Here is a 14,528-nt window from a genome sequence, read left to right on the forward strand (position 1 = left end):
ATTATTATTAACTATCAGTTTTTGTGTATTAAATCAAAGAATATTAATTATCTTAATTATGACTAACCGACGTCCGGCTCTCGCCAATATTTTAGTTAAGACGTCTACTTGAACTTGCTTACAATTTTTTATAAACTATGTCTTATATTCAAATGAATAATTCACAATATTTTGAGAATGTAACATTCCATAAATTGAACATACTTAACTTGAAAACATTGGCACAGATTGGCGCGACACCAATGGTTATACGGGTTCAAATCACGTCGAGGTTCGTACTTTTTTCAGATATGATTTTTTTCTAGTGGGTATGTATATATCAATATATCTGAAGTGTTTTATGTATTTTCAATATATGGAATGTTACATTCTCAATATCTCGTAAATTATTCATTTGAATATAAGAAATAGTTTATTTGAAATCTGTTAGTTCAGATGATAATATTATCACAGTGTCATGTTTTTGAATCCGTAATCCGTTTTATCACAATAGGACACTGTAAAATACAATAATAAGGAACGTCTGTACCAAATATTATCATGTAAGTATGTAAAATAATACATTGTTATCTTAATTATGTGTAGTAATTTATGCTACCGACTCAAGGAAAAAATGCTTTATTAATCTTTGTATTAGACGTGTAAAGTAGAGTAGTGGTCTTAGAAACTTTCAAATATATTGATAATATTAAATCATTACTCCATTTATATCATGTCGTAAGGGAAAATCGAATATTTCAATTTGATGTCACTTAGTATAGGTATGTACAGTGACGACCCTAGACAAAACGCCGCCCCTAGGCAGCACCAGAATGCTGCCCCATTTTTATACAGTATTTTTAATCATCCTTTCATGTCTTCAAGATCTAAGAAATGTATTGTATGGGTACATTATTAAAAAATATATACCTACCACTAAAATTAACAAAATTAAATTTTAAATATTTTTCCCCAAAAGTGGGGATTTTTTGACGTTGTTTATACAGTAGTTTCTTACATTATAGTTTTGCTATAGATACATTAATTTATTATGTCATGGGGAATTAAGGGAGATCCGTATCGCTTTTCTTCTAATGGAAAGATATTTTTGTTATTACTAAGTTTAGGTAGCTTTTTCTATATACCTATACTTAATGATTCTCCTCGATTTGCCGCCCTTCGAGTAATTGCCGCCCCCAAGCGATGCTCAATCTGCCTACCCCCACGGGACATCACTGGAAATGTAAATGTTTGTAGTTTTGATTAGGTACGGATCCGTCGGCGAACATTTAAACTCAAACTTAAATCTTATTTATTAATAATTAATTATAAATAACTCAAATTAATAAATCTCTACGTTCTACTTCTTATGATAATATTATAGAACTTGTGTGATCAAATATCAAGGAATGAATTTTAACATTAAAGTAAAGGAAGTATAAATACATTTCACAGACATTAGCGAGCGGTGTACATTTATTGCGGCATTCGAGGTGAGAGCACGTTAATTTTTTTGTGATGGCGTCGTAAGAATATAATATTCTTATATCGTGGAAAGATGCCTAAAACTCGAAAATAAAACATATCAATGAATATATTATTATTATTACTACCAATATAACAATAAACATAACACTAAATCAACGCATGTTGAGTTTTTATGACAAATTATGTTCCGTGCGGCACGCGTCATTAACACAATCAGCGCGTCGCATAGTTACGATCTTTTTAGGCCATGCCTCAGCTGAGGTATAGCCTTATTTATTTACGTCAGACAGAATAAACCTTTTTAGTAGTAGTAGTTAAACGACTATAAGAATATTATAATATTTATGCATCAAGCCAAATGTCATAATTTTATACAAACTAACACAACTATTCAGCTATGCCCCGGACTATTAATTCAATCTATACATGCTGGCAAACACATTGGACAAAGGAGACGTCTCGTCGGAATAGGCAGATTGAACGTCGCTTGGGGGCGGCAGTTACTCGAAGGGCGGTAAATCGAAGAGAATCATTTGGTATATATAGAAATAGCTACGTAAACTGAGTAATTAATAACGAAAATATCTTTCCATTAAATGATTCCGATAACTGGTTAGAAACAAAATGTATTAATTAACATAAAAGGTTTAACAGGACTATAATTTTTTGTCGGGTTCGAGATGTCTAGTTTACTTCCGTTGCTCTTCGACGTCCTTGGTGACCAGAAACGACACGACCACGGATGATAAAAAATATAGTATTTATAATTACGAGATAAAAAGAACTTTTTATATACAACGTTTTTAAATTCTGTCGATCCATATAAACTAGCTTAAACGATCAAAAAAAAATTGTACTTGACATGTCATATTGATTTCCATAGTAACGCACGTATATATTATAATTTAGTTGCTAGGACCTTAGACTAGCAACCAATATTGGTGTCGAAATAACTTTTCATACAAAACAGAATTAACTAAAAATGAATTCAATTCTACTTAAAGATGGCTAAAAGTATAAAAAACGCATTGGCATCGTGTTCTGATATATTCTAAAAGTTTCAAATGTCTAGCTAGTCGGGAAGTTAGTTAAAAATCGATTGCAAGATTTGTACCGGACAAAAAACCAACGGACAAATAAGAATACGGGCTAAGAAAAACGTTGTAATAAAAAATGGGGCGGCATTATGGCGCTGCCCAGCGGCGGCATTTTGTCTAAGGACGTCACCGTAGGACAATCAATTATAAACTTGTGCATAAAAATAAGTGCATGTACGTAATTAATGCAAATGCTTGTTTTTTAATGTACTTGTTTACGAGCAGATGTATATTGGTCAAGATTCAAGAATATTTGTAATGGTTATTATGAAGAAATCCACATAATTGACCAAGTTGGTTAAACTGTGTTGTGAACTACAGTGTCGGTAAAATTATTTAAAAATATTTGATAAACCCAGATAATAAATATTCTTATGCTAATTGAGATAGTGTTGTTTGTTCAATGGGTGAGTAGTAAATCCTTCAGTGGGCCAATTTGATATAAGTAACGACAGACCACTATGTTGAGTAGTTATTGTTATATGTGTTTTGAACAGGTGAGGACAATTTAATATTATAAATCCTTTACCAATTAATTCAGATTTAAGATGAATAAACTCCCTAATAGAGACACCCAGCGGTAGAAGATGAAGATGTTTAATGCAATTTATTCATAATTAATATTTCAAATTAGTCAACGTACCTAAAAATATTAATAGGTTATATTTTTAAAGCACTGTGCATTCGTTAAAGTGAATTATGTTATTATTATATATTATTTTTCGTTATGTATTGTAGGGTATTTATAAATATTTTTGAATAATTCATATTTCTGATTGTCGTTAGCTCTAAGTCTGTTTATTATGAATATCTCGGAAGTAGTAGCTTCATGACAAGTTTACTTTTTGCTATCGCTGGATGAATATGTAAGGCGGATAGTTACGTTTTTATAAAAACCTGCAATTTATTACATTTTACTAATAACTAGTATTGTGAATAATCTAATAGTAAGTATTTTGATTAATAAATTATCAATAAAATGCATTGAATTGAAGTCTTGCAAATTCATTCGCAGAGGTCCTTGAGTTAAAAAAGATCCATAAAAATGTTTGACACCGTAGCGTTGTATGTATTTCTTACATAAATGGCATTTACACCATAGAATGACATTGTATATAGTTTCAGATATAATTAATTGATAATGACATTCATAAAAATTACGACAGTAAAATAAGAATACAGTATAATAATAAAATACATATTACAATTACTGATAATAAATATAATATATAAACCAAAATGAAGTGGTAATTTGAAAATAACGAAAAAGTCAAATAAAGTGAACATAATAAAATTATAAATGACTAGTTATAAAGGTACTCGACTAAAAAGTTAATTTACGGCAATGTTTAACCGTCAATATTATTAGAAAGATGAATCATTGGTATTGAAGATTTCATTGAGAAATATGTACAAAAATCAACGTGAATTGAGTTATATTTTTCGAAAGTCTAGTGTGGACACGAAACTGGAACATACCGAAGAATTTGGTTCAATGGACTTATATGGAAACATAATTTAAGAATCAGCTGTGTGTTGCCTTGATTTGAGAGTGGATATATCAGTTATATCTACCATTAAATTACTGTAGATAACAAATTCAGCTGGAATGCCAGAAATGTATCTGGACATCTTTTATAATTCAACAATTTCTATACTATGTGGTGTCTGCTGATTCCATCGAGTATCGAATAGTTGTGTCGGTTAGTGGAAAGGAAACATTGTGTATTTTGATAGAAAATAACTAATTTCTCTTTATGGTATAATAAATGTATAATTTAATGTATTTCCTTTCAGTAAACAAACAATATGGCAGTGAAGATATTGGTCTTTTTTATGTTGGGAGTGACGCTAGTCGTAGGAGGAATTTCCAGGTCGTCTAGGTCATTAAATGCCGTTGAGGACTTGAAGAACTTTTTGGAAAAGAGTGTAAATGGCACAACTCAGGGTATGTGACTTTTTTCTACAGGGATACGTCATCTTGATAACAGTACGATAATTCGTCGTCACCTGAATGTAGAACTATTCTAACTCACATTTGAAATATTTTTCATAAGATTTTTTTGAAACAGGCTACTTCAGTTATTTATAATGTATATAAACAAGTGTATACACCATTTTTTTCATCAATAATCCTACTGAAATACAATTCTAACATATCCATAAATATAATAAATAATTTCAGTAAGTTGTTTACTTGTTGTGCCTTTGATTGCCTAAAGCCCCGTTTCAAAGTTGGTAGAATAGTTCTATCTTCTATCATTATTTTTAGCATTACCAAGGAAAGTGTCTTGCATATAATTATTGTGTGTAAAAGTATTACGAGACAGCAATAAAAAATGTACCATTTTATATTTAAAAAAAGATTAAATAATTTTTAAAAAATGCCCTTTTTAGTTTACCAGAAATCCCTACCGACAATAATAATGCTGAAAAATAGTTTCTTTCAAAATTGCCCCGTATTCGCATTTCCGAAATATTGCCACCAGAGAACGCAAAATTAGTGGGAACTGAAATAGCTAATGGGCGTGGAGTAACAGACAACCAATTTCGAGTGTGGAACAATATGGGATAAACTTGAACACGTGTCAATAATACGTCATTTTAAGCATGTCCTTCGTTCTGACAAGTACTCTCGGTTTATGCACTGACGCTCATTCAATATTGGTGTATTTGAAGGTTGCAACATAAATTTTTGCACGTCTATAATGTGTGTTTCATTTTCGTAGGACACTCACACTTTCAAAACCCTGCGACAAAATGTAGTGTAAACATTTTATTAATCTGTTCTGTGCTTGCCACCCTATTTTTTATTTAACGAATAATTCACAAGAATTAAGGATGTAACATTTTTTTTATTGAACATACGTATACTTCTGAGAAATTTGTAAGCATTCGAAAAAATCTTTTTGAAAAAATAGGATACCAGGGCTCGAAATGGACCAGAGCGCCGTTCCAGTTCTTAAAATTGGTAAAATTATCGTTCCATCTCGTGGAAAAAATATTTTTACCATCTGAGCTAGATATGCCATATAATAGAAAATCTAACACTTATTTTTATAAAATACACATAAAATTTGATGTAAATATCTTTAGAAAATTGTCGAGCTCTCCAGTTCGTAAACTTTTCCAGTTCGAGCACTGTAGGACACCCAGCAGGATTCGTACCATCATTAAAAGCGTATATTTATCTCATTCCAGAACCATTCAATGCCAAAATTGGAGAGCTCCAACCCAAATGGGAGCGAAGTGGAAAATTTGAGGGAGATATTATCCTGACTCAAAACCAGCAGCAGAACTTGGTTCGCCAATTTTTAGGAGGACGAAACGCAATCCGCAACGGAAATATCTGGCCAGGCAAGACTGTCTACTACGCCATTACTCCTGGTGTCTTTAGTAAGCATATTATCTGTACCATCTACAATATTATATGAGAATTTCATTACACCATTCATTTTTAGTACCTACAGAAACTGCCAATGCTCCTTAGTCTGCATTTCATAGCTGATATCATATTATGTAAGGAATGTAGGCAATGCGTTGCTTAAAGTATATCGATAGGAATTTTACCATGAATATTGTCACGCATACATAATGTCACCATCATACTAATACATCGGTAAGACGCGTAAAACGAGGTATTATTGTGATCGTGATTCCTCCACTAAAGCAGAGCCAATTTGATTTTTGTTTGAAATTCGCGCTTTTCAATACGCCTTGAGCTTCGGTGAAAAGGATGAGACAAAAGCGGTCAAATAGCGGCCAACGCAATCGCATTGGCATTTATTTTGTCTACATGACGAAGGATGGGTTGTTTGCTGACTTTTCTACTATTATCAAAGATCCGATTCTAAATGTAACTTTTCCAGACTTCTTTGGGGCTAAAGAGCGTGGTGTGACCTCGATCGCCTTTGAATAAGTAATTAAAATAAATTCCGTAATCGCCGTGATACTCGTAGTTCAAAAAATTTTCATGAAAAAATCAATAAGTACGAATATTTTTGTGCCTTTCAAAGAAGTAGGTCATAAGGTTACAATAAGTAATTACTATTCATTAAAAAGTCAAAGATCAGTTTCTCAACTGCCAAATTTTGTTTTTTCAAGGCCTCTGGCAAGTGATGGGAATCAAAATTGCTCTCAACTATATCTCCAGCGTCTCCTGCATCTCATTCAGGGAAAAGACTCCAGCAATCACTGACTACATTCTTGTTCAGGTGAAAAATGAATAATATTCATTATTTTTACCATTACATAATATTATTATTTCATGTCCCGTCTTCAGTTCCTTTATTTATTATTTCAGCATTGCTATTTTTTAACACTCAACATTACATTGACAAGCGATGAGACATAATTACAGTGTGCCAGTAGGGATTGTAATACCGGTATTTCAAAACAGGTATCTCAGTATTTTTCGATACCGAAATACCGGTTTTATAAATCGGACTATACCGATATATTCGACATTGAAAGTGGAAACAAACTGTATTTACTAACATAAAAGGTTTAACAGGACTGTAGATTTTTATCTTGTGACACGATGTCTAGTTTACTTCCGTTCCCATTCGACGTCTCAGTGTAAAAGTGTAATAAACTAATAAAACATTAGGTGGAATTATTATCAATGTCGCACATATACATCTAAGATCACTTCAAAAATCATTCGAAGAAGAAGCAATCATTCAACTACTAAGTATTTGAAAATATCAACATCTCTACCATATAATTCTTATCTTTACATATTTTTAAATGTTTACATATTATAATATGTACTATGTCTATGAAATATCACTATTTTAAAGATATATATTTATTGGTAGATACCTATTTCTATTTTTTTCATATTTTTCAAATATTTAATACCGGTATTCAATAAGAAATACCGGTATTTGTATTTTCATTCGGTATTACTATGCCTATGTGCCAGGTGGTGAAACAATAGAATTGTAGTAGTTATTGTGAAACTATCACAGAAATACTCGGGCTTGAAAAAATCACAACAATATATAATTGCCTCACTAGGGATTTAGCCATAATAGAAACCTATTTTTTTTTCTACCATGTCCGATCCTAATAGGATCATATAGGCCTCCACAGAGTAGAGGTTTTTATTAACAGATTTTTGTTTTTTTACGAGAAATGGATGTCAGCCACTTGCTCAACCTATTAGATCCATACCCTGACTCACACACAAATTGAAAAACAATATGTGTACTTGCCAGACCCAGGATTCGAACCTGGGACCCACGGCATGATAGTCCAACGCTTATGCCGCGCGGCCACCGTGACCTATATTCCTATAATTATATATTATAAACCTATAACTATATATTATAAACTTATACTCTCATCATATCAAATACCCATCAATCTGTTATATGTAAGTACATAATATTATATTAAAAACGTAATCGCCTAAAACCCGCATCCCTCACATTCCACATGGATAAATAACCGGTCTTTAATATTGAATAATGTTTCTAGGGTAATGCCGATGGTTGTTACTCATATATTGGCAAAATTGGAGGCGCCCAGGTTCTCAACTTGACTCCATACGCACTCGGAAGTGGATGCTTCCGTGTAGCTACCATCGTCCACGAATTTCTTCACGCCCTCGGATTCTACCACATGCAGAGCACTCACGACAGAGATAACTTCGTGCAGATCGTTTGGAATAAGATTCAATCAGGTAAAAATATTGATTACTCTCCTTATTATTTCTACTACATTATCCGGTATTAAGTGTCTAATTACCTAATTGGTGTTTTCGCCAACAACATTGAAAAAGTATCCACGCATAGGGTTGAAATTGCATGTAAAAAATCAAAGCTTTGTCAGAAGCAAAGTCAGTAGGTACCAGTGGCGCACCCAGGATTTATTATTGGGGGGGGGGGGCTGGAGGAGAATGTAAATTAGTCCCATAGGCTCTTTTTCTTCTTCATATAAATATTTTTACATAGTTTCACAATACACGGCGATATATTTGTACAGTTTCTCCTAGTTTTTATTAAATTGGAGGCATAGTGGCGGTAACCGTTGAGCGTGTCATAAGCGACTGGCGGATTGGAAGTGAACAGCGACCATGCAGGACATATGTACCTACTCCTAGTATGCTAAAAGATTACTTAAATAATATCGGCTATGCTACCCGCTTGGTCAAGAGCAGTGTTTCCCAAAGTGTGGTAAGCGTACCCCCTGGGGTACGGGAAGAGTTTGATGGGGGTATGCACTGCACCGGGTTATGGCTACGCCTGGTGCAACAAGCATTAATACAATATCCATGCTAGAAGGTTTATCGCATGCGGAAGAAGAGCAATTGTTGGAATTATTAGCTTCAGACGGATTCTTGCAAAATAAATATGAGGAGTGTACTTAAACATCATTTAGGTTGCAAGTGCAACATGTGTATCCAGTTTCCAGTTGTGCAGAGACATTCCTGAAATACATCTTGCCTTTCCAACTTCATATCTATGTGAAGTTGTTTTTTCAGCATTTGTAGACATTACGTAAAAAAAAGGAACAGCCTTTTGGGTGTGGAACCGCACCTCAGATTAAAATTAATAACCAATGAATGTTATTTTTTATAATATAACTTTTATTTATATTTTATTATGAATGAATTTTATTTTTCGTTTATTATTATTTTGTTTATGTACTACAAAAGGAATATATAAATATATTTTGATTGTTATTAAAGTATTTTATATGCATTTTTCTTTGACGACGAGTACTCAGTGTTACGAAAATTATAGAAGGGGTACACAGATATTGAAAGTTTGGGGAACACTGGTCTAGAGAGCTACAATATTTATGCCGAATTCCACCGAAAAAAATGTTCTTTTGATTTACACCACCACCGTAGTGTAGTCGTTCTTTTCGCCGAATGTTTATCGTAGATTTTTGGTTTTTCAATATTGAGGTTCCAACATATTAATCGAAAATGGACAAAAAATCAGGCTAGGGCAGTGGTCGGCAAACTGCGGGTCTTTGGCCCCTTGAGTGCGGCTCTGCCACAGATGCTCTCTGCCATATTTGACATGGCTACAAAGAAGGAGCAAAGAAAATGGAAGAGGATAACCGTAAATGTAATGTTGAATAGACCGAGACTTCGCGTTTATTCAAAACTTAAATGGCTTACCGACCTGTATTTATGTGTCGGGAAAAATTGGCGCATTGAAATTTAGAAAGATACAACTAAAAACTCGTGATTTTCCGCTAAATATTCTGTCGATGATGCAAGGAAGAAAGCAGCTGAGGAGAAGAGTCAATAAAAATAAAGTTCTGTATTTAATTTGGTACTGAATAAAATCTGTCAACAATGTTAATATTGCAAGTTTTGTGGTTAGTAAAAAGATTTTCATCAGAGGAAATCAAGAGTAAATTAAGAAATCGATTTATTGATGAGAACCTGGAATCGTGCTTCAAATTAAATCAAAAACATACGAAACTGACTTACCCAAACTTTACAAGGAGATGCAAGGCCATTATTCACATTGAGTTTGTCAGTCATTGTCGTGATTCAATTTTATGGATACCTGACTTACAATTTAATTTTTATTAATAAATAAGATCATTATTACGTATGATATTCAGTTTTATTCAGTGTACCTACCTATAATTTAATTAGGACTTAAAACTTTAACTAAAGTTTATTAAGTAAATTAGCAGTGTATCTACTTACTACCTACGTATATAATTTAAGTTTAAGAAATTTGGCTCTCAAAAGAAATCTCAATCGTTGTACTGTTGATATTTGGCTCTATTGACTAATGAGTTTGTCGACCACTCGGATAGGGTATTTGACGGGCCCCTTACCCACCGCTTAGATTAAAGGCATTGTGAAATACTACATTAACGTTTTTCAAATTGTGTTTTAGTTCAAATTGAGGGTACTTATACAGTGAATTATTGGCGATTTTCAATACATTTACTTTAATAATGGAGCTGTCGAGTATTGACACATAATAATCAGAAAATATATTGGACAATTATATAAATTAAAATGATCATAGTCATGAAGTATAATAGCGCCGCAGGTGACTTTTTTTACTGTTAAAGCTAATTTATGATGTGTGTTTATCGCACTTATCTGGTCAACCCGACACGCCAGGCCCCCCACAGCCCGGGCCCCCAGGTTAGAGCCATGTCAACCCTCCCCAGCCATGACCTATACCACTCCGGAATTCAGGTGGACACCGAGAATTTCATTAGGGAACAGGTTTCTAAAAAAACCTGACATTAGTGTTTCGAAATTTTTGTGTTAGAAATTAAAATCTAAGAAATGTTACTAAAAAGGGTGCTGGAGAATTACAAATCATTTTTTGCCGTGTTGTTTGTCTAAGCCCAAGGTATAGTTTATTGGCTTTCGATTTCAATGTGTAAAATCATTCTGATGATTTTCATATTTTGGGGGGGTCTGCCCTCCCCCTGGGTGCGCCACTGATAGGTACCTACCAGTTCTAACCTAAATTCAAAAATAATCTTTTCCAGGAGCTTCACATAACTTCGACAAATACACCTCGACCCAGGTTTCCAATTTGGGAGTCCCATATGACTACGGAAGCGTGATGCACTACTCACAGTATGCATTCAGCACTGACGGAACCAGGACCATCATTCCCCTACAGGTAAATTTAAGACTGAAACGTAGAATTGGTAGCTGAATAATCTAGTTTCTGACGATCAATAACTTTCTGATTCCATGCTTTCTTAAAAATATATCTTCATCGTAAATAATAATATTTTAACTACTTGAAAAGATACTCCTGTCAAATATCCAATAAACACGAATATTTTTTACAAATATTTGTTCCATTTGTAAATTTGAGAAGCTGAAAATTAAACTAGTTCGTGTGACTTATAATTAAAAGATTAATTATTATCATTAGTTTTTACATACCTATATATTCCTGAAACATGCTTCAAATACAGTGGAATCTCTCATAACGAGCAATTCGCATAACAAGCAAAACAAATTGTAAAAAAATGGCTCCCTTAACGAGCGACATTTCGCATAACGAATGACGCGGAAAGGTGGAATCACTGACTTGTGCGTCGGGACATTCCGCGCCAGTGCATCAATGCATATTTCACAGCAAGATGTTGTGGAGAAGAGTTTGTCAGTGGAGGAATAGGAGGTAGCAAAGCCACAATCTTCTGGCGCAATAAGAGAAATGCTGAAAGCATGGTAAACTGTTGCGTCCATAGACTATAGATACATTTGCGTCGTATATTGAGAAGCATCACCCTAATGTGATTACTAGACTATGTGCGCTACAAATTTATTCAATGATAATGTTGCCACATTTTCACGAAATTATTAAATGTCGGCAAAAACAAATATCTCTATATAGCTTTCTAGTAAAAAAGAATTAGTTATTGTCATAAATTCATAAATAATACTCATTAAGTAATTTCCTATAAATAAAAGTTACAAATAAAAAAAAATGAATATTTTTTTCGACATGGAACGCATTATCGTATTTTACATTAATTTAAATGGGAAAAATTGTTTCGCTTAAGGGGGGACATGCTCGTCGAAGGTCAAAATTGAGTTTTTATTGTATATTCAAACCATGATCCTGGACACTCCTTAAACGTTGTAGATGATCTATTTATATAATTTTGAAGCCTTATTATCCTTTATAGTTATTTTAAACATTTGATGACTGCATAAAGTATTTTTGTTACATAAAATAGTATTCTTTTAAACCTCTTGCTCTAATGTTTTAGAATATAGTCATATTTCGGTACATAACTGTGCAGTGGTGTTAAGATTTTTTACATTTATTAATTTTTAAACGCATTTATAAAACTATTAGCATAATTTATTACGAGATAATTTTTGTAAAATATTCACGATAAAAAATTATATTGATAATCTCTGTGATCCCAAATTTGACAAGAATTAGGCATTTTATTATTCAAAAAATCGGCAAGATTAACACATTTTAAGATAATTCTAAAGATATTTATTATAAGCTATGTCTTTTACCATTCAAGTGTGATAAACATCTTATGAATAATGATTGCTTTATAATAATTATTGACCTAAGAATAAGGTAGTGTTTTTTTGAAATACGCCATTTCTTTTGTCATTCCCCAGTGGTTAAGCTACAACATACGGCCGTAGCCATAAATTGACAAACTAAAATTGAAGTAGGGAGTAAAATGATATTGACGCGCGTGTTTGAACATGTACCGTTTAAAAAAAAATAAAAAAAAATTCGGTTAGGTACATGTTCAAACACGCGAGTTAACATATCTTTACTCCCTACTTTAATTATAGTTTGTCATTTTATTGCTACGGCCGTATGTTGTAGCTTAACCACTAGGGAATGACAAAAGAAATGGCGTATTTCAAAAAAACACTACCTTATTCTTAGGTCAATAATTATTATAAAGCAATCATTATTCATAATATTTTTATCACACTTGAATTGTCAAAAACATAGCTTTTAATAAATATCTTTAAAATCATCTTGAAATGTGTTAATCTTGCCGATTTTTTGAATAATAAAATGCCTAATTCTTGTCAAATTTGGGATCACAGAGATTATCAAAATAATTTTTTATCGTGAATATTTTACAAAAATTATCTCGTAATAAATTATACTATTGGATTTATAAATGCGTTTAAAAATTAATAAATGTAAAAAATCTTAACACCACTGCACAGTTCTGTACCGAAATATGACTATATTCTAAAACATTAGAGCGAGAGGTTTAAAAGAATACTATTTTATGTAACAAAAATACTTTATGCAGTCATGAAATGTTTAAAATAACTATAAAGGATAATAAGGCTTCAAAATTATATAAATATATTATCTACAACGTTTACGGAGTGTCCAGGATCATGGTTTGAAAATACAATAAAAACTCAATTTTGACCTTCGACGAGCATGTCCCCCCTTTCTGGAACGAATTATGCTCGTTATGAGAAGTTCCACTGTATATTGAAAATATGTAAGCATTTTATTCCCGATATTGAAGAATATTACATTAACATGGTGTAATAAAATGTACTTAATTCAAATTAAAAATATTAACATACTAAGTCTATTTATACTTTCAGGCCACTAACGAAAACATTGGGCAACGCGATAAGATGTCACCAGGGGATATCATTAAACTGAACAAATTGTATTCGTGCTAAAGACTGAATGTTAAAAATCTATTCGAATATTAACAAAATTAATTTGTACCTACCTAGTTTAATAAATATAACAACAGTTTATTTTACATAAGAAATCCATGTGTTTTATTTTGATTGACTGATATCATTTCAACATAACATTATTTTGGCGTTACCCTAATTCTTCTGTATCTGGAAAGAAACTATGTTTTTAATCAGCGTCCAGTGAGTTCGGTAATTTTCCGCAAATTTTCTTTTTATCTTCTTTCTACCATGTCCGATCCTAATAGGATCATATGGACCTCCACAGAGGAGAGGTTTGTATTAACAGATTTTTTTACGAGAAATGGTTGTCAGCCACTTGCTCAACCTACTAGGTCCATACCCTGACAGACACAAATTGAAAAACAATATGTGTACTTGCCAGACCCAGGATTCGAACCTGGGACCCACGTTATAGTCCAACGCTTAAGGCTATACCTCAGTTGAGGCATGGTCTAAAAAGATCGTGGCTAGGCGAGGCGATGTGGATTACGGGTTGCGGGTGGAAATGACGTATGCTGACCGAAATATAATTTTTCATATAAATCCAACATCCGTCTATTTAATGTTCTGTTTATTGTTCTATTAGTAACAATAATAATATATTCATTGACATGTTTTCTTTTTAAAGTAAATGGGTAACGTTTTTAGTCATCTTTACACGATTTAAGAATGAATACCCCCATCGCCATCACAAAATAAATTGACGTATTCACACCTCCACGTTCGGTCTCCGAGTGCCAGCGAGTCCAAAATTTCGTCGCGCTTATAGTTGAAAATTATTT

At 32.8% G+C, this 14,528-nt stretch overlaps 1 protein-coding gene across 1 annotated transcript; it reads left to right on the forward strand.

Moving 5' to 3' along the window:
* The first annotated feature begins 4,364 nt into the window (after nucleotides 1-4,364).
* Nucleotides 4,365-13,813, forward strand: LOC147071707 (zinc metalloproteinase nas-4-like). The gene is made up of 6 exons (XM_085947172.1): nucleotides 4,365-4,512; nucleotides 5,766-5,960; nucleotides 6,669-6,778; nucleotides 8,049-8,253; nucleotides 11,055-11,191; nucleotides 13,642-13,813. Exons 1-6 carry the CDS (start codon nucleotides 4,374-4,376, stop codon nucleotides 13,720-13,722), a joined length of 867 nt encoding a protein of 288 aa, XP_085803298.1. The 5' UTR covers nucleotides 4,365-4,373; the 3' UTR covers nucleotides 13,723-13,813.
* Nucleotides 13,814-14,528: the final 715 nt, after the last annotated feature.

Source organism: Rhyacophila brunnea, unplaced genomic scaffold (assembly GCF_057557595.1).
Source record: "Rhyacophila brunnea isolate RB1 unplaced genomic scaffold, BYU_Rbru_1.0 scaffold_2, whole genome shotgun sequence".
Taxonomy (NCBI): domain Eukaryota; kingdom Metazoa; phylum Arthropoda; class Insecta; order Trichoptera; family Rhyacophilidae; genus Rhyacophila; species Rhyacophila brunnea.